The sequence below is a fragment of the Lineus longissimus genome, chromosome 12, assembly GCF_910592395.1.
Source record: "Lineus longissimus chromosome 12, tnLinLong1.2, whole genome shotgun sequence".
Classification (NCBI taxonomy): Eukaryota; Metazoa; Nemertea; class Pilidiophora; order Heteronemertea; family Lineidae; genus Lineus; species Lineus longissimus.
In genome coordinates this window covers 13,406,605-13,429,971 of record NC_088319.1, presented here as the reverse complement: position 1 = coordinate 13,429,971, position 23,367 = coordinate 13,406,605, and the positions used below count along the sequence as shown (strand labels likewise).

General features: G+C 41.1%; 3 protein-coding genes across 5 annotated transcripts; 1 reads left to right on the top strand and 2 right to left on the bottom strand.

Moving 5' to 3' along the window:
* Positions 1-2,406: 2,406 nt before the first annotated feature.
* LOC135496917 (beta-1,3-galactosyl-O-glycosyl-glycoprotein beta-1,6-N-acetylglucosaminyltransferase-like) lies at positions 2,407-8,176 on the bottom strand. The gene is made up of 4 exons (XM_064786505.1): positions 7,456-8,176; positions 4,263-5,054; positions 3,338-3,588; positions 2,407-2,770 (listed from the first exon to the last, which is right to left on the bottom strand). Exons 1-4 carry the CDS (start codon positions 7,524-7,526, stop codon positions 2,514-2,516), a joined length of 1,371 nt encoding a protein of 456 aa, XP_064642575.1. The 5' UTR covers positions 7,527-8,176; the 3' UTR covers positions 2,407-2,513.
* A 411-nt stretch (positions 8,177-8,587) lies between these two features.
* LOC135496916 (beta-1,3-galactosyl-O-glycosyl-glycoprotein beta-1,6-N-acetylglucosaminyltransferase 3-like) lies at positions 8,588-17,830 on the bottom strand. 3 transcript variants are annotated; one of them, XM_064786504.1, is made up of 5 exons: positions 13,556-13,729; positions 11,884-11,957; positions 11,166-11,256; positions 10,251-10,522; positions 8,588-9,682 (listed from the first exon to the last, which is right to left on the bottom strand). In XM_064786504.1, the coding sequence occupies exons 1-5, from the start codon at positions 13,624-13,626 to the stop codon at positions 9,426-9,428; spliced, it is 765 nt and encodes a 254-aa protein (XP_064642574.1). In that variant the 5' UTR covers positions 13,627-13,729; the 3' UTR covers positions 8,588-9,425. The 3 variants fall into 3 exon arrangements, with proteins under 3 accessions (XP_064642574.1, XP_064642573.1, XP_064642572.1); XM_064786503.1 differs by lacking the exon at positions 13,556-13,729 and adding an exon at positions 17,506-17,830 and having other exon boundaries at positions 11,166-11,957; XM_064786502.1 differs by having other exon boundaries at positions 11,166-11,957; positions 13,556-13,743.
* Positions 14,896-22,807, top strand: LOC135496928 (WAP four-disulfide core domain protein 1-like). Its single transcript, XM_064786524.1, has 6 exons — positions 14,896-15,949; positions 20,192-20,405; positions 20,786-20,824; positions 21,152-21,196; positions 21,550-21,702; positions 22,199-22,807. Exons 1-6 carry the CDS (start codon positions 15,836-15,838, stop codon positions 22,390-22,392), a joined length of 759 nt encoding a protein of 252 aa, XP_064642594.1. The 5' UTR covers positions 14,896-15,835; the 3' UTR covers positions 22,393-22,807.
* Positions 22,808-23,367: the final 560 nt, after the last annotated feature.

The following is a 23,367-nucleotide window of genomic DNA, read 5'->3' as shown; positions in this document are numbered from 1 at the left end:
CTAAATTAGTGTCTAGTTTCGTCTCTAATGACATTTATTTCGTAAAAATCGCTGGTTTTTTCTAAAAAGGTGTTTTTGTGGTCATTTTGGCAGTTTATTTCGAGGGTACGGTAGGAGGTCATTGTTTACTCGATAACTCTTTTTAAAATGAAATAAAAGCGTTTTAAGATATACGATATGAATTGATATTAATATTCGTCAAGTGGGATTGTCGGTGGACGTTCATTGTTGAATAGTAGTGCTGGAATTACGAAAATATATCGATATCGTTGAGAATTTATTCATTAGGGGCCTACTCTCAATTTTTTCAACGCCTCTAGCACTGGTAAATTGCCACCATCTCGAAAAGCAGTGCCGCGGATGTGGAAATGTAAAAAGGCTATCGCATCGCCACTACGCCTGAGAACGATGGCTGCCCTGCGCTGCATTGATAGTTCGTAATAAATTCACATAAAAACACACCAGAAGATCTCCGATTTTATTTACAAAGATCATATTTTGTTATTTATTGATAAAAAAAGCCATTTTACCACAGCAGGTGACACATATTAGGCCTGAATAAGACTTTAGAATTTGAAGTGGTGGTGACGATGCCGATATCCAAGATGGCGGAATTATACCAGTGGTCAAATCTCATCTATTTTGGGTAATTGCATCATTATTTCTTTTTGTGATTGGTGATTTGTAAAATTTTGACAATTATATTTAGCAATATTTCGATAAATGCGGACCTGCTTCTTCCTCTTTTCGTAATCCGTTCGAATTGTAAAATTTTGACAATTATATTAGCAATATTTCGATAAATGCGGACCTGCTTCTTCCTCTTTTCGTAATCCGTTCGAAGGGGTGACGGTGTTTCGATAACAGCGGGGCGCAAGCCGTCATGGGGGATGTACACTACAATGCACGTGATGATGGTTGAACATTCACTCTCGTTGGCAGTGTATTATTGAAATATTTGATTGTGATGATGGTGTATTGTACTAGGCCTTGCATGCTCCCAACGTGTGGCATATTTCATATTAGAACCTTGTAGGTCAACACTGCTGAATACTACATACCTCATTTATGATCACCAATCTTCTCCCACTCTTTCTTCTTACCGAATGTGTCCACACTGCACTTATGGTCATTGTACTTTCATCTTATGTAAAATGTAACTTTTTACACGGTTTCAATAAACGATTTGTAATTTGTAATTTGTAAATTATAAATTTCACTAATAATTTGACGCCGCCAATTCCACTGGTCTTCGAAATACGTAAGCTACACTGTTGACGACTATGACACTCCTCACAAACCACATTGTGAATCAAACGCCGATAGGCTTGTTTATAATAAAGTGGGTCAACTTCTTATTAACCATTTATCGTAGAAATTTAAGCCGTCTGTTACATATACACAAGGTAAAGACACTTAAGACCCAAAACCGAATGATCGATATGTTTCCCTGATACACTGGGTTTGCGTCTAGGGACCGTATGAATTAGCACAGTAACGTTATTGACATCAGCTGTATTTACAAATAATATGCATGTATGTACAGGTGGAGGCTCCACCGCACAGATAACGATTATTCCGACAAAAGCATGTCCTCAAAATAGTACCATTGAGCGTCGAGTTTGATAACAAACTATCGGATATTCAAATGCCGGCTGATTAATAATTCTCTGGTATATCAGTAAACAGTTGCTAGTGCTCTCAGCCCTCGAGGGGAAAATGGCGACATGCTCCTCATCTAGGCTAGTTGGATATTACGGCGATTAAACGGCCAAACATATCTCGGCACTGGGGCCGCCTATGATATTTTGTTTTAGCCATACACCCTAAGCGAGATCTCGCGAGAATACATTTCTCTCGGCCATTTCGATCTTAGACGGTAGACGGAGTTGCAAGTTTCTGGTGCAGACCCCTTTCAAATGGATCACCCCAGATTTCGTTCTGTCTACGTTCGGGTGGTTGTCTCGACCCCCCCCCCCCCTCCCACCCCAACTGATAAGAGTTTTGTCTCCATTCATTTGCTTCTTCGGCATTCTGCTCGTTTCCCCCCAATACTCTATGCCGTGAAGTAATGGATGATTAGAGATCTCACTCAGGGTAGCCATACAGCCAATACTACTTTGCCTATTCGTGCAATAGTCATGAATAGAGCAGTCGCTTTATCTTGAAAGATCCCCTATATACAGAATCCGGAAGGTTGATGATAGAGCACTGCTAGGCATTCTTACTCAATAGAGTAGTGGAGTAATTGAAAATATTCCATATCGCCAGAAGCTTGAATATAGTCTAAGAGTCAAGCTATTTGAGAGAATGGACTGTTCACGGGGAATATGAGCAAATTCTCTTTGGTCTTGAGGCGGACATAAAGGAATTGACATCATGTGATTTAAATTAAACCTAATTTATTCCTTTCTCCGAACATTCAAAAGCACCTGTTTTCTGATGAATAGATTGATCTTAACAAACTAGTCGTTGACTGTCTCATCCTATATTATACATTTATATGCACATGCTCAAAGATTATTTCGCGCTGCAGTCCGAAGAGTCTTATTCCTATGGTATTCCTCGAGACAGTCGAGGGTAAGGGGTTGGAAATTTAAGTATATTTTATTGAGGAATAGCCCACTGCTCGACACGACCTTGGGAAGGTCACCAACTCCGGTCACACACACATCCCGAACCCATTTTCCTGCGCACACGTTTTTGGCGTTATCACCTCCTGTGTGCCACAAGCAGTAACGGTAGGTGAATCCTGGTTCGGGTAGCCAACCTGAAAATGAATGTACACGAATTGGTTATTTACCTGAATTTTTAATTTGGGTCGTGTATCGAACGCAGAATTACCAGTAACCAGCTTGCGTCCATGACCAACACCCGAAAGTTCCTTTCACCACAGACTGTTGCACTGCCTGTCGGTGTGATTTCACTAACGGAATAGCTGTAATATACTTATTTCGTCTTCATTCCAAAACTAAACACGAATTGTCGCAGTTCTGGTAAACCGATGGACATGTCAGTATATATGTGACACTTTTCAGCTTTTGGGATATTCAACTTTGAAATTTGGCCATATTATTGAGTTCATGGCCTGTGGAAATCACGAGTCATGAAAAATGGCGGCGAGAAACGCTAAGCCTTATAAGTCAGAACGCTCATTGAACAGCCCATCAAGGAAAATCACTGATTGATAAATTTTTCATGCAGGCGCCACATCAAAAACTATCCATTGGCTAACTCGAAAGGGTTGTTATACTGGTAACAGTTAATTGCTAAGTACAAGACCTTTCTTTCCACAGAGACATGAGCCTAACTGTTTCACAAGCAACTTGAGACTTACCAGTGTGAGATCCGGGTACATTGAGATGCTTATTACCAGTATGATGTAAAGAAGCAAAGAATGACTCTTCTGGGGCCCACGTGTCGTTTAACCACGTTAGAAAATGACGTGGCACCTCATCGTTGATGACATACTCCACAAATTCTCGTGTGAAGAAGTTGTGTAGATTTCCTTTGTAAATGGTGATGTTGTATGGTGGAGTCGAGTTCTGCACCCACTTGACCTTTGTCCTTGATACAAACTCTGCACTCCTAGAACGCAAATCAAAACGTATTTTAGGTTGGAGAACAAGATGTAGATGATGAAATGTGACCCCCCCCCCTAAAATACTTTGGGAGCCATTCACCCGATAATTAAAAAGTTAACTATCTGTATGTGCAGACAGCGTTCATATTATAACTCTGGTCAATTCCGCACCATCTCCTGTTGCTGTACCAAAAAGGGTCATTAAATATACTTTGGAACTTAAAAAACTACTAAGTATCGATTTGAAATGGTGGTCGGGTCATAGTTAATCAGTGTGATTTTTGTAAGTTTGCAGCTGTTGCGTTCGCTTCAGAGTCGTTATTGCAGTTTGGGGACCGCCGGGATGATAGTTCTCGGTCACAGATGCTTGTTTGCATAAGGGCCAGACAGGGTCACATTTTTCTGAATATGATTGGGTTATATTGACGATTCGTGCTATCTTGTGCCACGGAGTATGCGTGATAGGAATAGAGATTAGGGACATCTAAGATTTAGAGAGAATCGGGGAGAGTTGACCTATATATAATATGGGTGATAAACGATTTCTCGTGCAAACGTGTCAAGTCATTTATAGCGATGCACTGGGATATGGTATAGAGTGACGCATGACTATTGTTTACTTGGCCAACATGATCACATTTACAGCCACCTCGTCTTAATTGACGCAGAACCATCTTACGTTTCTTTAAAGCTGTCTATCACATTGGTGTTGTTGAGTCTCTTTAAATCGTCCACTAGTTCGCGATTCGACACCAGGGGAAATTCCTGTCCTGTCAAATTAATGAAGTAAAGCCAGTTTTTATACTGAAGCAAATCCTTCATGCAGTTGATGTCCGCTTGTAACATAGTTTGTTCACCCCATCTCACGTCTTCTAACTTGGAGGTTATAAAAACATTAGAAAAGCAGTCAGCAATTTTCGTCAAGGAAGTATGTATTTCTTTTGGTGATTTTTTGTCGACGTGAATGCAGTAATAGTTCTGAGGCATGTAAATCGCCCTCAGTAACCTTTCGACTTGTTCGACATCTTTGAACACGACGATACTATAAGCCAGGGGAAACTTTGCTTCTTTTTCTGATAGGGGTTTGGCAAAATATCTCCGTGCGGCTTTAAATCGCTCACACTCCGTAATATTTGTCAAATGCTCGAACATTTGCGTTGGTATATATTCCCATTTAGAACGGCTCATATACTCCAAAGCATTTTTTACATCTATTTGATTATTTTGAATGACTCCGCGACAATATGGCACCGCTGTATTCCTCCGCTGACGCCGTAAATATTGTTCCCATAATGTCAAGGATGGAAGGCCGGCGTACTTCCGTTTGTCTTGTTCGGAGTACGTCATGGAGAGAATTGAGAATATCACAAGTACACCGCAACAGGCGAGAAACACACCGAATATTCGTTTGTTTCGTAAGCCTAATCTTTGCTTAATGAATAGCATAACTCCCCAGGTATAGGTGGCCAGTCTGAAAAGTGAAATTAAACATACAATAATATGCAAGTGTGATGTATACAGCGCGGAAGGCGTACGCAATAGCCGCCGCGATCTAGACTATTTTGCGTAGGTGGAATTTTAACGGTGGAGGATTCTCTGGTATTTCTCCAAACAAATATTTGGAATGCGATAATCGGCGTCAGTAGGAGGGGGCATGCCAGCTGCCAGCTTCAAATAGACATTTTCAATAAATCACGAATAACAACTGTGACGAGACGATGTTCAGCTGCCTCAAATTTGCATGACAGTTTTAAAGCAGCGAAACTATTTCGGATCACATTCGGCCGAATATGGAGCTTTTTAATTCGTTTTATGATCTGATAGGTTATTCCATACTCGTCATGTCATACTTACGGTGGCCCATAGAGGACATGCGTTTATTTTCAATATAATAGAAAAATTTTCTTTTTACAATGCGTTTTTTTTCTCTCGAATTACAACCGCCGTCGGATTTATTTCCCACAGCCGAAAAAATAATTTCCACCGCCGGGTAAAAAATAATAATTCCCACCACCGCGGAGGAAATTAATATCGACCGCGGTGGAAATTAATATCGACCGCGGTGGAAATAATATTCACCGTGGGAGCTAATTCGTTATTGACACCGGGTGGATATTATTTCCACCGCGGTGGATATTATTTCCACCGCGGTGGATATTAATTTCCACCGCGGTCGATATTAATTTCCACCGCGGTCGATATTAATTTCCACCGCAGTGGTGGGAATTATTATTTTTTACCCGGCGGTGGAAATTATTTTTTCGGCGGTGAGAAATAAATCCGACGGCGGTTGTAATTTGAGAGAAAAAAAACGCATTGTAAAAAGAAAAATTTTCTATTATATTGAAAATAAACGCATGTCATCTATGGGCCACCGTACATACTGAACTTCTAGCGGTATTGTCTCCGTTACCTCCGCCCATACCACTGAACAAATACGTGTCATTTTTCTGACGCGCGATGTCTGTAAAGCTGTCAGCAGTGTCAATACATTGAGGATCAAGATGTACAATACCAGTTATTAGTGCATCCGTGAGTGTGCGATATCGGCAGACACAATCGACCTGGGGGCAAGGCATTAAAAGTCGGGTCAACCAATGTCACAGTGGCGAAGGTACACAATTAACGTGACCGTATTTACTATACATGCTTCCCGAAATTGGTGGCTTGCATTTGAACTAACTTTTTCCCCCTTGTCCGTCATTAAAGGCATTCAAGTGTGTTGGTAAACCATGACTATCTCCTTTGTCCCTCCACCATAAAGCCTAGTTTCCCCTTATGACTGTGACATCCCTTTTTCGTACACTAAGCGCCCCATTTCTGGAAAGGTGTATAAACAACATTTCCTTGTTGATGCGGGTACGGCGACTTGTATTTTTTGGACACTTTATGGTAAATTTCTTCGTACTTCAAATTGATTGAGACAAAATGTTAAACCTATAAGTGGGACAATATGTCCGTGAACAGATTCGGCATGCCTGGGATTGCGAACAAGTTGCAATGTTCTGATAAACATTGATAATTCGGGCATTTTCGATACCCCTTTGAAAAGCTTTAATATTACAGTGTCCAGAGTACATGAAGGACCTCTTTTAATAGTCGGAGGAATCGTCAGGCCTTCGTCTTCTCTTATGTTAGTAGTACATGTAGTTGTCAAACATGTCTTCGATTGGTGAGATAATTAGGTTCAAATCTCGATTCGGGAGTTTTCGCAAAGTCCTCGAAACTCTAACGCGAACGCCTATCCTATTGTTCGACATAGTTATAAGGAGGTCAGACAATGGAATAGACGTTCGTGTTGACGTTTCGGGGGCTTTGCGAAAACTCTCTAACCAATCACAACGAAAGTGCACTTCACTTGGCATTAATAACAAAAATAGAAAATCCGTTTGAAGGGTTTATTCTTTGGGAAAATAATGTTATTTCTACCTGAAATGTCAACCAGATGATCGTTTCCGGTATCGAGTTGCACTCCGAAAAATGAGAACCAATCTGTGGCTGGAATGGTGGCAACGGTTCAATGTCGGTCGATTTCTGTTCCAGCCGCCAGTAAATTTTCGTGAATTTACTGTATTGTCTCCTCTAAGCCAGGTGAGCACAGTAATGATGTGACAAACTGTTTGTCAATGCGCTATGAGTTAACTAATCAAAACGACCAGTCCTCCTCTCGCAGGCAGCCCGACGCATTACGAAGAGCGGCTGGTAACCTCCGGATGGCTAATGAGATACCCGCACCTTCAAAATGAACCATTGACTTACTAAAAGTATACCAGGGTTGATTTGAGGGAAACCGATAATTTTGTCAGTAAAGTTAAGTCTATGATAAGGCATGCAAATACGCTAGTTGAAAAAATAGTTCACCATAGTTTTACCTGCTAGAAGTGAGAGAATTATCCCATTTCATTGTTAATGCGTATTCCCAAATATGGTTTGCGCGTATCATTGGAATACGGCCTTACGAGTCATACATCGTCTGCTGTAGGAAATCCTGTGTCAAGTTAATGGTGTACCGTTCTCCACTGTGAATGTGGAGCAGTGCGCCCTAATATGTATTGTTTGTTAAGTTGACAAAGATACCGAAATGAGGACACGGCCTGGATGTATGACATGCGAGCATTGACAATTCACAGTGTACAATGGACAACGGGTCATGATGTAGACCATGATACAGATTACAAATCGACGATGTCACACATGTTTCCCTCCAAACTCGAATTGGAACAAACTGAGTTGGCACAGATAAAGAAAACTGTCTGCTCTCTGTGAACACGCCGGCGCAGACTGATGTAACGTGAATTGATACAGTTGAATAAAATGCAGTTTAAATGATGTATTACCTGCATGCATGATAGACATTGAGTGTGAGAAGGACTTTTCATTGTGTACATGTAGAAGATAAGTCGTCCACTCCCAGAACTGATGTCGTAATTCTAAGGCAAACATGTACCAAGCAAGTTGGTAAGGTTGGTCCAGAAGTATTAAGGTAGCAGGAAGGGGTTGGCGTTGGTGGTTTCTGAGTGTGAGGGGTATAGTGGTGTCTGTTGACTGTGCTTTAATGATGCCAGTATCTTTTAAAGCACAGTCAACAGACATGTGGTTTCATTATTAGGTCTTTCATTGTAGCAATGCGAAAATGTAAGCAATTTTGGTTAGGTCCGTCATTTGTTATCACCAAGTAGCTTCTAGAGTGACTCAACCACACTCTTGATTACAGCGGCCGCCTCAGCGCCACCACGCGGGGCTTAATCGTATTAGGCTGAGTGGCTTCGCGCGATATGCACCATTCTGGGAGAACTCAATGAGGAAGTATGCTCTCGAGTGATTAGCATAATCTAATCTTAACTCCAGCTCGAGGTAATCTTGCGCAGTGTTTCTTCGGCCCACTTTACATTGTGGTAGAAAACCTCTAGTACAAAGAACGCTTGGCTTGTGCCAGACTAATAAGTGAAGAAGGTCTGGCTGCGCGAGACTTCTGTGATAAAAATGAACATTGCAGATACTCTGTGACGTAGGCATATACTTTTTACAATTAAAAATGCTCTCAAAAGACGATAAGGAATGATTATTTATTAACATTTCCATAACTATATACCTTCTAATTATCACTTTACATAAATAGATTGGCGTTAGGTCGCGTGTTTTTCTTTCCCCGTGACAATATACAGCAAAATAGTAACAACCCCATAACCGCGCTATAAGTCCGTAATGAGATCACGGTGACCAGTTATAAGTTTCGCCAGCTTCGCTATTTGCCGCTACGCGGCGCGTTGGGTCCTTGCGTCGAGCGAGCAATGTTAGAAATGACCAAGTGGGTTAATCAAGCTGAACCTACCAAATTATTTCAGTCAACTGGCCAAATTCAATTCGTAAACTCTGACAAATCTTGATGGGAAGTTGACTTCAAATTTTGTCAACTGACCTGGTTGACTTACCATATAGAATTCCCTATAAGGTCGTAGCTACGACGCATGCAGCAACTGGCAATGATACATACCTTTTAGCATAAAAGTAGACACCCCGTACATCACCAGTAAATAATCTTCTCGGCCGATATGCGAACGCCATTGCAGTGTACTACAGACGCGTTACGCCTCCGAGTATCTGTGCAGTGGAGCAATAGCCATTAAATATTGAAAATATCCCATATCGCCAGAAGTGATAGTGTCCAAAAGCCAAGCTATTTGAGAGAATGGACAGGGGGGTCACGGGGAAAATGAGCAATTCTCTTTGGTCTTGATGCGGACCTAAAGGAATTAACATCATGTAATTTAAATTGAACCTAATTTATTCCTTTCTCCGAAGATTCAAAACCACCTGTTTTCTGATGAATATATGCATATGCTCAAAGATTATTTCGCGCTCCAGTCCGAAGAGTCTTATTTCTATGGTATTCCTCGAGACAGTCGAGGGTAAGGGGTTGGAAATTCAAGTATAGTTTATTAAGGAATAGCCCACTGCTCGACACGACCTTGGGAAGGTCACCAACTCCGGTCACACACACATCCCGAACCCATTTTCCTGCGCACACGTTTTTGGCGTTATCACCTCCTGTGTGCCACAAGCAGTAACGGTAGGTGAATCCTGGTTCGGGTAGCCAACCTGAAAATGAATGTACACGAATTGGTTATTTACCTGAATTTTTAATTTGGGTCGTGTATCGAACGCAGAACTAACCAGCTTGCGTCCATGACCACCACCCGAATGTTACAAGCGAAGTGGCTTTCACAACAGACTGTTGTTCTGCCTGTGCTTTCACTAACGGAATAGCTGTAATATAGATTTATTTCGTCTTCATTCCAAAACTAAACACGAATTGTCGCAGTTCTGGTAAACCGATGAACATGTATATATGTGACACTTTTCAGCTTTTGGGATATTCGACGACTTTGAAATTTGGCCATATTATTGAGTCCATGGCCTATGGAAATCACGAGTCATGAAAAATGGCGGCGAGAAACGCTAAGCCTTATGAGTCAGAACGCTCGTTGAACAGCCCATCAAGGAAAATCACTGATTGATAAATTTTTCATGCAGGCGCCACATCAAAAACTATCCATTGGCTAACTCGAAAGGGTTGTTATACTGGTAACAGTTGATTGCTAAGTACAAGACCTTTCTTTCCACAGAGACATGAGCCTAACTGTTTCACAAGCAACTTGAAACCTACCAGTGTGAGATCCGGGTACATTGAGATGCTTATTACCAGTATGATGTAAAGAAGCAAAGAATGACTCTTCTGGGGCCCACGTGTCGTTTAACCACGTTAGAAAATGACGTGGCACCTCATCGTTGATGACGTACTCCACAAATTCTCGTGTGAAGAAGTTGTGTAGATTTCCTTTGTAAATGGTGATGTTGTATGGTGGAGCACTCTTTTTCTTATTTGTAGCCGAGTTCTGCACCCACTTGACCTTTGTCCTTGATACAAACTCTGCACTCCTAAAACGCAAACCAAAACGTATTTCAAGGTTGGAGAACAAGATGTAGCTGAAGAAATGTGACCCCCCCCTAAAATACTTTGGGCGCCACTTACTCGATAATCAAAAAGTTATCTATCTGTATGTTTTGCAGACAGCGTTCATATTATAACTCTGGTCAATTTCGCACCATCTGCAGTTGCTGTACCAAAAAGGGTCATAAAATGTACTTTTGAACTTAAAAAAATACTAAGTATCGATTTGAAATGGTGGTCGGGTCATAGTTAATCAGTTTGATTTTTGTAAGTTTGCAGCTGTTGCGTTCGCTTCAGAGTTCTCGGTCACAGATGCTTGTTTGCATAAGGGCCAGACAGGGTCACATTTTTTCTGAATATGATTGGGTTATATTGACGATTCGTGCTATCTTGTGCCACGGAGCATGCGTGATAGGAACATAGAGATTAGGGACGTCTAAGATTTAGAGAGATTCGGGGGAGTTGACCAATATTATAATATGGGTGATAAACGAATCTCGTGCAAACGTGACAAGTCATTTATAGCGATGCACTGCGATATGGTATAGAGTGACGCATGACTATTGTTTACTTGGCCAACATGAACACATTTACAGCCACCTCGTCTTAATTGACGCAGAACCATCTTACGTTTCTTTAAAGCTGTCTATCACATTGGTGTTGTTGAGTCTCTTTAAATCGTCCACTAGTTCGCGATTCGACACCAGGGGAAATTCCTGTCCTGTCAAATTAATGAAGTAAAGCCAGTTTTTATACTGAAGCAAATCCTTCATGCAGTTGATGTCCGCTTGTAACATAGTTAGTTTACCCCATCTGACATCTTCTAACTTGGAGGTTATAAAAACATTAGAAAAGCAGTCAGCAATTTTCGTCAAGGAAGTATGTATTTCTTTTGGTGATTTTTTGTCGACGTGAATGCAGTAATAGTTCTGAGGCATGTAAATCGCCCTCAGTAACCTTTCGACTTGTTCGACATCTTTGAACACGACGATACTATAAGCCAGTGGAAACTTTGCTTCTTTTTCTGATAGAGGTTTGTCAAAATATCTCCGTGCGGCTTTAAATCGCTCACACTCCGTAATATTTGTCAAATGCTCGAACATTCGCGTTGGTATATATTCCCATTTAGAACGGCTCATATACTCTAAAGCATTTTTTACATCTGTTTGATTATTTTGAATGACTCCGCGACAATATGGCACCGCTGTATTCCTCCGCTGACGCCGTAAATATTGTTCCCATAATGTCAAGGATGGAAGGCCGGCGTACTTCCGTTTGTCTTGTTCGGAGTACGTCATGGAGAGAATTGAGAATATCACAAGTACACCGCAACAGGCGAGAAACACACCGAATATTCGTTTGTTTCGTAAGCCTAATCTTTGCTTAATGAATAGCATAACTCCCCGGGTATAGGTGGCCAGTCTGAAAAAAGAAAATAAACATACCGTTAAAGGGGGACAATAACATGCAAGTGTGATGTGTATACGGTGTATTCCTGTTTCGCCTATTCCTGTTTCGCCTATTCCTGTTTCGCCTAATTCCTGTTTCGCCTAATTCCTGTTTCGCCTATTCCTGTTTCGCCTAATTCCTGTTTCGCCTATTCCTGTTTCGCCTAATTCCTGTTTAGCCTATTCCTGTTTCGCCTATTCAAATGTACTGCTAACCTCCCCACAGACGTAGGAATATGAACCGTCCCTTACTGACCGACCAAACCCGAGGAGAGCTACATATGTACGCATTGACGAACGCATGTTACGCCTCAAAGAACAATACGTCAATGGAGAGAGGGACATAATGAGTTACGTTGATGCCATCAGTTACCTTGTCTGACATAATATCATGATATGTATTTTCCACCTTGTTTGACTTTATATGTGCTGTACCTACATGTATATTATGACATGGGTTTTACAGCTGATTTTGATCAAATAATTATGAGAATGTACAATATTATGTATTTTTATCAAAAACTCATGAATTCAGTTTTCATAAAATAAACGACTGCTTTACTCAACTTAATCTATTAGTTTTTACTGTGTGTCAGTATGGTCCTATGGTCCTATGGTCAAATAGGCATGGTTTGTTAACAAAGTTGATGGCATTTGATTAGTCAAATTGTCATCACATCGTTAACATCATCCAATTGTCCCCTCACATTTTCCCCATAAAATGGACATGCATCCCTAAGGTTCCCCGTGGGAGAGTCGATTTATTGTAGGGGTACTGGAAAGTAGGCGAAGCAGGAATAGGCGAAACAGGAAATAGGCCAAACAGGAAATAGGCCAAACAGGTAATAGGCGAAAAAGGAATAGGCGGAACAGGAATAGGCGGAACAGGAATAGGCGAATCAGGAATAGGCGAAACAGGAATTTTGTAGGCGAAACAGGAATAGGCGAAACAGGAATAGGCGAAACAGGAATAGGCGAAACAGGCATTAACCGTGTATACAATGCGGTAGGCGTCCGTGAGTGTGCGATATCGGCAGAAACAATCGGCCTTGGGGCAAGGCACTGAAACTCGGGTCAACCAATGTCACTGGGTTGATTTGATGGAAACTGATACTTTTGTCAGTAGAGTTAGATTATATGGGCAGAGACATGTATTCATCAACAGGCGGAAGTGTGGCACTCTGGTAGATTCTTAATCTACAGAGCCAGGCCATAACAGGGATATACTTTTTGATAATTAATTTAAGGAAATATTGTGTCAGTGGCCAGTTTAGAACTTGTATTCTAATTGGCCCATATCAGTCCGCAAGTGACGATTTGATGGCAATCCTGTACACAAATCAATTTTTCTCAGGCAATCGGTATTGGAATGTTTTGAATTTTTACTATTATTTTGATAAAAGCCTCTTCATAACACATGGTGGGAATTAAAGCACCCTTGGTGTACTTTTTTCACCAACCTATGTTCATTAAATGTACACAGAATGTACACAGAATGTACACGCTGGCTAATGGAGGTCTCTGGCCATATGTATGGTTACGACGCATGCAGCAACTGGCAATGATACATACCTTTTAGCATAAAAATAGACACCCCGTACATCACCAGTAAATACTCCTCTCAGCCGATATGCGAACGCCATTGTAGTGCACTACAGACGCGTTACGCCTCTGAGTATCCGCTACTGCACTGTCGGTGAACACACGCTTTTGTAAATGTCAAGGAAAATAAAGCGCCAGTCTCTATTGCTTCCTTGTATCGATCGCATGCGCTGCATGCACCGCCTGTGCATAATTAATTAATAGAATAGGCGATCCATTGATTCTCAGTCGAGCCAGAAAGGTTATTTTCCTGTGGCATTGCTTTTCTGACATCGACTTGCGACAGTGAATGTCAATCCTAAAGTCTCCTCCTTACAAGGAAGGATGGATTATACGTACAACGTCGGTTGATCGGCATGGCTTACATCCTACATTTTCATATCAATTGAGGCTTTCTACCAAGTTGCGGCAGTGCACTATGCATTGCAACGCATCGCCGCGGCAGGTCAAGATACGACGCCTTGAAGTACTACAATGTACATTCTCCGGCAAAGGCCAATATCATGTAGGCCTAGTATCAGCCCCAGAACTGGGACTGCTGACGGCAGGGCCTATTTACAAACAAATGTGGGCATGTGTTTATGAATATTTACATCAACTCCATGTCAAAATTTTCGGAACAATTAAGTTTAAATCTAATGGATTACTGTGTAAATATTAATGGGTTTCAGAAATAATTCCTGTTATGCATTGAACATGGCCATTAGCTTTATAAAACATTATTTCGGCAATAGATTTTACAAAGACTAAAGTCGAAAAGAAAGTACACGTACAGTCATTCCCCGAAGTAAAACCTTTCATATCTTCTATCACGATAAGTAGTCCATCATGTCCTTCAGTCTTATGAGTATAACAATTTGATGCCAATGTCGATATCATTGGGAATGAAAACGATTTCAAAAAATTTGCTTCATCAATTTTACTTTTTTGAAACAAAGTACATGTATAGCTAAATATGTATAATGGCAAATTCTAAGACCTTGTGAAGAAAACATAATTTTATATTTCTTGAAATGTTATACATGTATCGATGTTAATCACCATAGATTACATGTACGCAGCCTACAAAGAGCATCAAAATTAGATTCAGAAAGAAAGATAATTTTACCGATTTTATATAAGTGCATGGTCTTAAATTTTCGGAAAAGAACTGTATTAATTGGCCAGGTCAAGGTTGTTTACGCTCTCAAGAGCACGCGTTACTTATCAGTTTTAAGTTATTTCAAACCGGAATGAGGTGAATGAGATAAGAGTTTTTTTCTGTGGCAATTTTATATGTTCGAATATAACGCTGTGTATACGTAGGTATTTTGTTTGGAGAAAGTGCTGACAGAATGTATGTCGGCTGTATCCGGGTTTTCCTCGTGATATTCACAACGGAAACACTTCTAGGCTAGAGTGTTTTGTAGACCTGGGATGACCGGGGACAACCATTCGCTGTGTGAGGGGTTGGCAGCAACCCGGAGATAGCCAAATGTATTGTAGAAGAGAACCTGTACGGATCTGGAAAAAACTTCGCAAAACTCCGCAACTGCTGGGGTGTAAGTTACATGTATAAGCGAATGGAATAAAAAAGCAGCGTTCTTAATGAAATCAACTCCCGGAGTTAACATAGGATAGCCAACGTTCGTGGAATATGTTAAAACTGGATGTAATAAACAGACAACGTTCGTGGAATAAGTTATAACTCGATGTAATAATCAGACAATGTTCTGTGGAATAAGTTATAACTGGATGTAATAAGCATATACAACGTTCTGTGGAATAAGTTATAACTGGATGTAATAAACATAATCGACGTTCTGTGAAATGAGTCATTAATGGATGTGATAAACATAGCCAACGTTCTGTGAAATGAGTCATTAATGGATGTGATAAACATAGCCAACGTTTGGTGAAATGAGTCATTAATGGATGTGATAAACATAGCCAACGTTTGGTGAAATGAGTCATTAATGGATGTAATAAACATAGTCAACGTTCGGTGAAATGAGTCATTAATGGATGTAATAAACATAGTCAACGTTCGGTGAAATGAGTCATTAATGGATGTAATAAACAGTCAACTTTCCGTGTATATAATGCGTGTGGAATTCGAAAAACCGTTGTGAAGGGATAGAAAACGAATGTCAATAAACACATCGAAAGCTCTGTCGGAGTTAGATTAGATAAAAGAGCCAACTTTCTGCGGTGTAACTGAGTTATAGTATAAGAAGTCGTAGCAAAACCTAGTTCATTCCTATCGCAGTTATGTTCAGAATTTTCCGCCTCCTGTCGGTTCTTATGACCTTTGTAGGAGTATTTCAAGCAAGGAACGTCCCACCGAGTGGTAATGAGGTTTGGTTAACAGAGTTGGAGGAAAAGGTCAGTTCAGTCTTGGAATAGTCCAAGGAGTCTTGGAGTAGTTCAAGCAGTCTTGGAGTAATAAGTGTCGGAGTAGTCCAATCAGTCGTGGCGTAGTCAAAGCAGTCTTGTTGACGACCAAGGAGTCCAAATTATCAGAAGGCCCAAAAAACATATATATCGTATTCTTTTACTAAACTCTATACTCCAACAATCGGAATCGGTGAAAAAGTGTTTTTGTCGGCTATGACAACATGGCACAAAAATACGCCATTTTGTCAAGCTTGAAGGTGAACCAAAAAAATATAAATATGTCCACTAACAAAAACGGCTTCATGGCATTGTGGATAAGACGGTAAGGATCAAGTGCCGAAAGTCTCGAGCTCGAACCCGCTAAAGGCCCAGGGATATTTTTCAGTTTTCTATTTATGAAAGCGCCACAACGAACTTGTTGTCTGAGACCAGTCGCTGGGTGTCTATCATGTCGGTCGTTGGTCGTTTGGTGGACGGGCGGTAATGTTTTCTCATTTGGTCGCTAAAGGTTTTTCTGCATGCATGTCAGCTTTAAACTAACTTCGGTGAATGTTTTCCCGTTTTGTTCCATTACCCAGGCATGGTGGCATGATAATTATTGTATGAAGAGTAAAACGTTTCGTCATACTATAATTGTTATTCGTACACATGCGGTACATCGTACATACACGATAAGGAGTAATGAATATTATCTGAATATATTAATAGTATCATATACAGGCAAACCTCCATTATATCCATGGGCTGTGGATGATATTTTCAACATTTCGTCCTACCTATTAGCTGAAACAATGCACTTCCTGACCCACAATCATCAAGCATTATACAACACCTTCAGTCTCGTCCCTAGTCTATTATTGTAAAGACTCCTGAAAACAGTGTAAACTGAATAGGGTCAGAAAAATGAATTCTATTTCACGCTTATTATACGTCGTTCCAAGTCTCTGTTCCTCCGCCATTTTTGACGCAAGGTTGGATTGTAGCTGCTACGTGCGAGCGATCGACCACCCAAATCTCGACTTATAACAGGAAATGAGAAGTTACGTTTTCTCGGTCGCTGAAAATGTAAAAAGTAGGTCGCTGAAGCGCTAAAGCTGTCATCCAAGTTGAGATGACGTAATGACAACGCCAAAAGCGGATTTCAAAACATGAAAACCATCCTGAGATTAAGTCTTTGATACTCCTACCTCGTATAGGCCTACAAATGAAATATCGAGAGACGGAGTTTATTTAAAACCACTGGTTTATGTCAGGATGCATGAAAACATACAAAAGCTGTCACGAGCCTTGATTCCAGTTGCTAATGTGACACCGCCCTTTTATTATGATTACGGAATTAGGAAAGAGAATCATGCTCGACATTGTAGGTGGAGCGGTCCGCTGCCATGCCGATCCACCGTCGTTGTGGGTATATCCATCCTTCTGAAAGGATGTGACTTTAGGACTGATATTAACCGCCGATAAGTCGGCATGTCCGCTGCAGACGGGATAGCGAAAACTCGCCCCGAAACTCACTTGTGACACCGAGCATGCTACTGACTTACCAGTTATACGGGTATATCCTTGAAATTAAGAATCCGGTAATATCGTCACCGTATTATGTACACAAGCGACCCACATGAGGTAAGAGAACGTCATCCACAAACCGCTGCGGAGGGATCGATCTGCACACGCCTGTACTTGCTACAACCCTATAGCATCTCCTTCATAGCTAGCTAGCTTTGTGCATGTCGTTATCGTGAGCTGTATATCCCCAATGGTTTCCATCGCAACCGAGATGCAGGGTTATCGTGTAATTAGCCAGTATAGCTCGTGGTAGACGACTGTCTGTTGTGCTGGTCCCGGATATTACCGATGAATGTCTGTGCTATATGCAAATTAGTCTGGCATGCTGTTTTATTCATGCACTATGCAGACCCAGCAATTACAGTGTTCAGCCTTGTATACAATGGTAAATAAATCGTAAATAATGTAAAGCTCAGATGAAAACTACGAAAAGATACGCATGTATCGATATTTCTCAGCAGGTACAACTTTTAGATTGGTACGCATGACTGTCTGATAACATTGTACGCTCGTGGCGCGCTGGTCCACAGTGATAGTAGCTGATGGATACATGGGGCTGCTACGTTCGATTAACTTATTTGTCAGCCATGCCATGTTTAAAATATCTATTGATTATGTATAATCCATGTCGAAGCTTGATGAACCTGCCGTTCGTCATGGGTTATTTAACTCTATGGTTATTATAATCAATTAATCAGACATGTGGCTATAAAGCTCGATATCGATTAAGGATGAAACATCAATAACGAGACAAGACCACAATTGATTTTTTAAGCCTTTTAGCAGTTAAATTGTCAATGTTTGACCGCGACGCATCAAAGAACGCGTGGTGTTGTGAATCTGAAATTTAGATTATGTTATTCCGGACAGTCGGGCAAGTAAATGGTGAAAAATAAAATGGTGATTGACCACGGAAATTTTTTTTTAATCGACAAATTAGACAGACTTTGATATTTCCACTCTTTTCAGCCAACTGGCAGAAAAAACTCAAAACACGCCCCCTATTACCCAATTAGCAAAATTCGAAATTAATTTTTTCATCAAATAATTTCTTTATATCTGTAGACTTGCCACAACAAATATTTTTTCAATACCTCTCCAAATATGTACTTGAGAGTAAAAAACATGCACTCGTCTAATAGATAGGCCTGGACCCTCCAACCTATGAATATTCATTAGTGGTCTTGTCTCAATGAAGGTACATTTCAGGGGTTAACATTTTGAGATTTTTTTCAAACTAATGTACATGACATCCCACAACTCTCCAACAAAGGAAAGTCATATCTGGACATTTTTGGAGAAATGAGAGACATTTCAAAGAGTGGTACAACTGTGCCAAAGCGACGAAAGAGGACAAAATCGACAAAAAGTCATGATTTTGCACCCAACAGCACCAAATTCAAAGACCTGCCCTGGCCAGAATAAGCAAGCTATGGAGCTGAAACTTTAGGATGTGATTTAGTAATATCTTTGCTGCTTAGGGCACAACTTTCAGAATCAAGGCCTAAGTAGTTTCAAAGAAATTACAAAATGAATGGCAACACAACAAGACTTGTAAAAATGAAACCGAACTTAGACCGGGGTTAGGTTGACTCTTATTTGGGTCAAATTAAGTTTTTTTCTCATTATTTTAGCTTGTTTTGACCTTAAATCATCAGCAATACAATATTCTAAATGAATTAGAGTGATTTGAGCACATTCAAATTTTTCACTATATTGACCCAAAATGTAGTGTAAATAGAGACAAGACCACAATTGATTTTTTAAGCCTTTTAGCAGTTAAATTGTCAATGTTTGACCGCGACGCATCAAAGAACGCGTGGTGTTGTGAATCTGAAATTTAGATTATGTTATTCCGGACAGTCGGGCAAGTAAATGGTGAAAAATAAAATGGTGATTGACCACGGAAATTTTTTTTTAATCGACAAATTAGACAGACTTTGATATTTCCACTCTTTTCAGCCAACTGGCAGAAAAAACTCAAAACACGCCCCCTATTACCCAATTAGCAAAATTCGAAATTAATTTTTTCATCAAATAATTTCTTTATATCTGTAGACTTGCCACAACAAATATTTTTTCAATACCTCTCCAAATATGTACTTGAGAGTAAAAAACATGCACTCGTCTAATAGATAGGCCTGGACCCTCCAACCTATGAATATTCATTAGTGGTCTTGTCTCTAACGTGATCATGACCAAGGGCGCGGCCATTTCTTCCACATCCTCCACATCAGGGGTTTGGGACCTCATTAAAATACCACAACAGCGTAAGAAGCACTGGCTAAATTGCTATCCCACCGAACGTGTTCTGAAGGAAAATATAGATTTGGTATACCCTTGTCCATGCTGGTGTTATAGTCTGGGCGTCCGACCGTTTGTTCGTCAGCCTGAGGCAATTACTTGCAACAGCGGGTCGGATTTATTTCATATACACGTAACTGATGTGGGGGCTAAATCGGTACCTTGCGATTTTCGGCCAGATCCGATATCCATGCCAGTATGGCCGCCAGTCGGTCATCTAGGATTTCGCCATCTGGACTGTAACTGCTGAACGAGTCGCTCGATGGGCTTGGATTTCCTGTGGCATGATAGATGTTTCGATACTTGAAAAGGGTTCATATCTAATATTCAAGGCCATTTTCTCTAAATCTGTATTTTCAGGTCCGCACGAGCGGAATTCAAGCAGACTCGGCGAGTTTAGCGGCACATCGGTCTGTGTCTTCAAAATGTCCTGGTCTTATTGTTGACGATTTCCATGGATACGACTGCAGTCAACCGCCATGCCGCACTGATGGCGACTGTTCCGGTCCTGCGCAGATGTGCTGTCCGAATGGCTGTGTGCAAACCTGTATCAATAAGTCTAACCCTCCATTACGTAAGTAGGCAAGAGCAGCGTCTGGTTACATGAATGGGTACAGTGGCGTTATTTGCCTCGTACGGACTACTAGCCTACGTACAATTCTAGATCGAGAAAATACAAATTCTAAAGGTCTTCTGGAAAATAGCCTATGTGCCGACATCTTACAAAGTCAAGACGGCCCAGCTATAGCTCACCTGCGCACTGTACATGTAGCGGAAGAAGGAGAAAAGCGTGGCAGGGACGGGGAGGAAGCAGCCAAATACCCCGTACCGTGGCAGATGGTGTACATGTCGTTTACGTCACGCTGATTCCGACAAAATGTCTTTCTCTGTAATTATAGTCATGAACTTTTCATAGATGATCAATAAGTAAACTATTTAACTATCTCGTTTCAGTGATAGACTGGGTTCTTTATCCTGGAAAACCAGCATCAGGTAATAAGTCAGAAATAATTCAAACAAAGAAAGACGAAATTCGCCTTTTGCTGAAAAGTCAGTGGTGTCTCACCACACGTTCAAGTTTAAGTTGTTATATGCCATGAGGAAGCGCCTGATTCATCCCAGCAACCATTTGTCGGATGAAACCCCTCCGCAAAGATGACAATCCATCCACCTAGCTGTTGCTCAGTCGCCATCTTGGAGGCATTTTTCAACATTTGGGTTCTTAATATTATCATATTCGATTCATAAAAATATTCTTCCCAGTTTCCCTGTTTCTTTTTCACCACCACCCCATTGCTTTCTCTGCTGTTGTTCTTTTAGGCAATACGTGGTTGATATCAGCGCCGAAACCAGCTGCTGCCAATGGTATGACAAATCCATCCGGCGGAATCCGCTTCCTCCGACCATGCACACTCACCCCTGAGTCATTATCCTTTTGTGAAGTTCTTACGCCAAAGAAATCGTGCCCAATCAGAGCGCTGCTAGCATTTGAGTCTAGAAATCCCAACAGTGTTGTAGCAACAATATCCAAAGTTGCATTTTCACTGTTTTATCCTGAGAAATCAAGGGGTTGATGTCTGCTTCTCCGACCCAGCATTGCAGCACATAAAGCTAGTTTGTGTGCATGAGGGCTGGAAAAGCGAACATAAATCCCTGATTTCCTCAGGGTGTTAAACACCCTTTTCTAGTACCTATAATCTACCTTTAACAATTTTCAGATGATTACTGCAGCACATCCCATCTCCACGAGAACTCCTCCCCGCTGCTCTGTCCCGATGGTTACGTCTGCCACATCGAAGATAGGGGCAATCCCAAGAAGAACATTCCCAATAGAGGGCGTTGTCTGCTCCTGGAACATCTGAAAACATTCGGTAAGCATACACAACGATCAGTAAAACATGCCTTTAGTCTGTTGGTATGCGATTCAGAGAGCCTTAGGCGTTAACATCAAAGGTCTTGGGCGTTGCCGCGCTCTCTAAATCGTGCATGTGGGTATGGGTTAAAGGCGCACGTCAAGGGTGTGTGCATGGGTGAGCTTGCGCCTGACCACAGTGACTATACCACCTTTTCAGATCGGGAACCATTACAATCCAAGCCCCATGGGAAGAGGCTTTATCAGTATTGCATGTTTTTCCCATCCCTTTCAATGGTGTCTTGGCAATTTGAGCGAGGCGCTGTCTGGTGGCAGAGATTGGAACCAAATTCAGATGGACCTTCGAAATCACCAGGCCTGCAATTATAGAGAAATTTTATTCATTCATTTTGCTTTTAGGATTTTTTAACTGCCTTATACAGAAAAGAGCCACCTGTGATGACCACCGCAATTGTTAACTCGTGCATGATGATCCTTCTTATATGTTTTTTCAGATACAGATAGGTTTGTCGGGCAAGACGTCTCATCCGAGGGAAAGGTTTTGGTTGAAAAGAGGATCTGCACCATGGATTCTACTATCTATGCAGACAACACCAGATTCTATAAAGATGGCCGGCCATGCGTCTGCAGAAATGGGATGATAACTTGTTACAAGAGGGTGGCTAGCCAAATGTATAAACTGCCATGACTGCAAGACTGACATCTTTGTGCTCCAAGGACCCGGAGACTTAAAAAAACTGATTGCCCGCTCGAAATTGACATGTAGACAAACATCAGGAATTCACTACTTAACTGCATAATGAAGTCGACTTAGCTTGGCAATCACTCATCCCAATCGCGGCATGAACTTAACTTACTCTGAATACGGACATGAACATAGTCAAAAATGGCACAGTTGACTGAGGTTGGTCAAATGTTCTTGACCAAACTCCTTGGTCCTTCACAAACTTTGAAGTCCATCAATGAGGCGGAAACATTTACTCATTGGCTCATTAATAGCCGGGCGGAATCTTTTGCCTGAGCACAGTACTCCGCAATGTATAACGCAATGTTTTACAAAGCTCTCGTTTGATGATGAGAAATAAGAAATAAAGACGTTTTTGCAGCAATTATATAGTCAATTATGATTTATTCATGACTACATGTATGTCTCTTGAAAAACGGATTTAAGTCCATCATGGAAGAAATACCACATGAAAAGGTGTGCAGAGGAAAATATGTACAGAGGAATTTGCGGCAGAGAGGGAGGCCGCAACGACGAAAACCGGCACGATGTCGGTAAACCGATGTACATTAACATGTAGCACACCTCGGCTAAGGCGACTGGAAATACGTATTGTAAGATGTTCCGCTTTGACTTGACAGATGTCTTGGGCCATGCTAATAACTATTATGTAGTATATGTTAGGAAAAGAGTTGTTGGACGAGACTGGGTTGAAGTCCCTATTCCATTAAAGTGACCGGCAATAAAGCAGATTTCCAACCCCAATGGTCCTACACACTCTTAGAAAAAAGGCTTGTTTGAACTAAATCGTCTAAAACGAATATGCGTCCCGTAGAGATTTTTCAGCGACTGATGTGAAAAGCCCTGAGAGGTTTTTTAGAATCTCCAAAACCATTCGGGGTTTACCGACACACTTCTATTCGGGGCGAACATTATTGT

Coding starts and splice junctions, on each gene's coding strand:
- LOC135496917 (XM_064786505.1), bottom strand. CDS start 7,526: ATGATACGCGCAAACCATATTTGGGAATACGCATTAACAATGAAATGG. Junction 5,055..7,455: donor AATTCTCTCACTTCTAGCAG/GTAAAACTATGG, acceptor TTCACTTTTCAG/ACTGGCCACCTATACCTGGG. Junction 3,589..4,262: donor ATAGACAGCTTTAAAGAAAC/GTAAGATGGTTC, acceptor TTTGCGTTCTAG/GAGTGCAGAGTTTGTATCAA.
- LOC135496916 (XM_064786502.1), bottom strand. CDS start 13,626: ATGGCGTTCGCATATCGGCTGAGAGGAGTATTTACTGGTGATGTACGG. Junction 11,958..13,555: donor GTCTATTTTTATGCTAAAAG/GTATGTATCATT, acceptor TTCTTTTTTCAG/ACTGGCCACCTATACCCGGG. Junction 9,683..10,250: donor TGTACCCGGATCTCACACTG/GTAGGTTTCAAG, acceptor ATTCATTTTCAG/GTTGGCTACCCGAACCAGGA.
- LOC135496928 (XM_064786524.1), top strand. CDS start 15,836: ATGTTCAGAATTTTCCGCCTCCTGTCGGTTCTTATGACCTTTGTAGGA. Junction 15,950..20,191: donor TAACAGAGTTGGAGGAAAAG/GTCAGTTCAGTC, acceptor CTGTATTTTCAG/GTCCGCACGAGCGGAATTCA. Junction 21,703..22,198: donor GGAACATCTGAAAACATTCG/GTAAGCATACAC, acceptor ATGTTTTTTCAG/ATACAGATAGGTTTGTCGGG.